We start from the raw sequence: 2,500 nt of genomic DNA, 5'->3' as shown, positions 1-2,500 counted from the left end.
TGTGAGTGGATTTGGTAGACGGAAACTGAAAGAAGCCCGTCGTATATATGTATATATATATATATATATATATATATATGCATTTGTGTGTCTGTGTTTGTCCCCCCAACATCGCTTGACAACCGATGCTGGTGTGTTTACGTCCCCGTAATTTAGCGGCTCGGCAAAAAAGACCAATAGAATAAGTACTAGGCTGGGGTCGATTTGCTCGACTAAAGGCGGTGCTCCAGCATGGCCGCAGTCAAACGACTGAAACAAGTAAAAGAGAAAACGAATCCGTTTTTGTTTTTATTGTTTTTCTTATTACTTCCAGGTCGCTCTCTTCATCGACAGCATTGTGAAATTGCTGAATTCCTGGAAGTTTTCGACCATCAACAAATGTATCCTTTATTTATCGCCTCAAACATCTGTTTGAACATAAACCAACACAATATGACCACCCCGAGAGAATGATCTGCAAAGTGCAGAAGAATTTCTACCTACTTCTGAAACAAAAATAATAATAAAAAAAAAACAAACCTTACCCTCTAACCAAAACTCAGCAACAACAACCTATAAAACAAAACTGACTTCTGCTGCTTCTTACGCTATTCGAACTCCCGTCCCCTTCCTCTGTTTTAACATGGTTAGTTATCGATGGTGGATGTCAGCATGTTTACGTAATTTCCCTCTGGTTGTTCGACCGTTGCTATAAACCCGTATCTGCTCCTTTGAAACAGCGCACTGTGTGTACCATACTGCAACCCACTACTACCACTACTATCACTAATAGCACTACCACCACCGCCGCCACTACCACCACCGCCGCCACTACCACCACCGCCGCCACTACCACCATCGCCACCACCACCGCCGCCGCCGCCGCCGCCGCCGCCACCGCCACTGCCACCACCACCACCACCACCTCAACCACCACCGCCGCCGCCGCCGCCACCACCACCACCACCACCACCACCACCACCGCCGCCACTGCCACCACAACCACCACCGCCACCATAACTATTACAACCACCACCACTACCACCGCCACCGCCACTACCACCACCGCCGCCACCATAACTATTGCAACCACCACCACTACCACCGCCGCCGCCGCCACCACCACCACCACACCACCACCACCACCTACCACCGCCGCCGCCACCACATCACCACCACCACCACCACCAACAATAACTATTGCAACCACCGCCACTACCGCCTCTACCACCACCACCACCACCACCGCCACTACCGCCTCTACCACCACCACCACCACCACCACCACTGCTGTTATAGTCCTTAACCCCGATGTGTCCAGCAATAGAGGAGTGCAGTATGAAGGGCTGCCTGGCTTTATCCTTGGTCTACCTCTTACTCTTCGATGTGCTCTTCGTATCTTTAGCTTCCTGTCTGACACTCTACGAGGTAAGTCCGACCCTTAGAACCCATCAACACAGAATCAGTAGTAACAGTAATAGCAGTACAGAAGCATGCGGTGTAACAACACGCGCTCTAATGGGTCAAGGGAAGTAACTCAAAATGGATCAATGGCTTCAGTTTGGATTAAAAAAAAAAAGAAGTTAGATTATGACGATATTTTTCTACTCTAGGCACAAGGCACGAAATTTTGGGGGCAGGGGGCCAGTCGATTAGCATTATATATAATCGACTTACCCACTACCCCCGACTTGCTGGCTTCGTGCCAACATTTGATAATCTGAAGACCATAAGTACCAGTTGCGTACTGGGGTCGATCCAAGCGTTGATGGGAATGAAAAGGGTAAAAGAATAAGTCGCGGGGTCGATCTGTCCGACTAAAGGTGGTGTTCCAGCATGGCCGCAGTCCAATGGCTGAAGCCAATAAAAAGAATATTTGCTCGAAAAGAAGAAAAAAGTGGAAGTTTAAAAATAGATCTTCCCACAAGAATATAAGAATCAACCGACCGTAAAATCTAGCAATTTACTTCAATTAACTTGAGTCAGGTAAATATAACAAATCATAAAAATATTAGATTACTAAATAGCAACTACTTCATAGGTGTCCCAAGTGGTCTAGTGGTTAGGATTCCGCGCTCTCACCGCGGCGGCCGGGGTTCGATTCCCCGCTTGGGAAGATCTATTTTTAAACTTTTTTCTTCTTTTCGAGCAAATATTCTTTTATGAGTTTCAGTCATTTCACTGCGGCCATGCTGGAGCACCGCCTTTAGTCGAGCAACTCGACCCCGGGACTTATTCTTTGTAAGCCTAGTACTTATTCTATCGGCCTCTTTTGCAGAACCGCTAAGTCACGGGGATGTAAACACACCAGCATCGGTGGTCAAGCGATGTTGGGGGGACAAACACAGACACACAAACACACACACATAAAATACAAAAGGTTTCTTTCAGTTTCCGTCTACCAGATCCACTCACGAGGCTTTGGTCGGCTCGAGGCTATAGTAGAAGACACTTGCCCAAGGTGTCACACAGTGGGACTGAACCCGGAACCATGTGGCTGGTAAGCAAGCTACTTACCACA

The 2,500-nt window shown here is 47.7% G+C and overlaps 1 protein-coding gene and 1 non-coding gene across 2 annotated transcripts in view; both read left to right on the top strand.

Annotated features, from left to right (window-relative positions):
• Positions 1-2,500, top strand: part of LOC115224673 (chloride transport protein 6-like) — a 15,464-nt gene that overhangs the window by 6,346 nt on the left and 6,618 nt on the right. The window contains exons 5-6 of the mRNA XM_029795530.2: positions 314-380; positions 1,301-1,407. Of these exons, the coding sequence (XP_029651390.2) occupies positions 314-380; positions 1,301-1,407 (174 nt within the window). The remainder of the gene's footprint in view (positions 1-313; positions 381-1,300; positions 1,408-2,500) is intronic.
• Trnae-cuc lies at positions 2,024-2,095 on the top strand. The gene has a single exon. It is a non-coding gene; the product is annotated as a tRNA-Glu (tRNA).

The sequence above is a fragment of the Octopus sinensis genome, linkage group LG26, assembly GCF_006345805.1.
Source record: "Octopus sinensis linkage group LG26, ASM634580v1, whole genome shotgun sequence".
Classification (NCBI taxonomy): Eukaryota; Metazoa; Mollusca; class Cephalopoda; order Octopoda; family Octopodidae; genus Octopus; species Octopus sinensis.
This window is presented reverse-complemented; position numbering and strand designations above follow the sequence as displayed.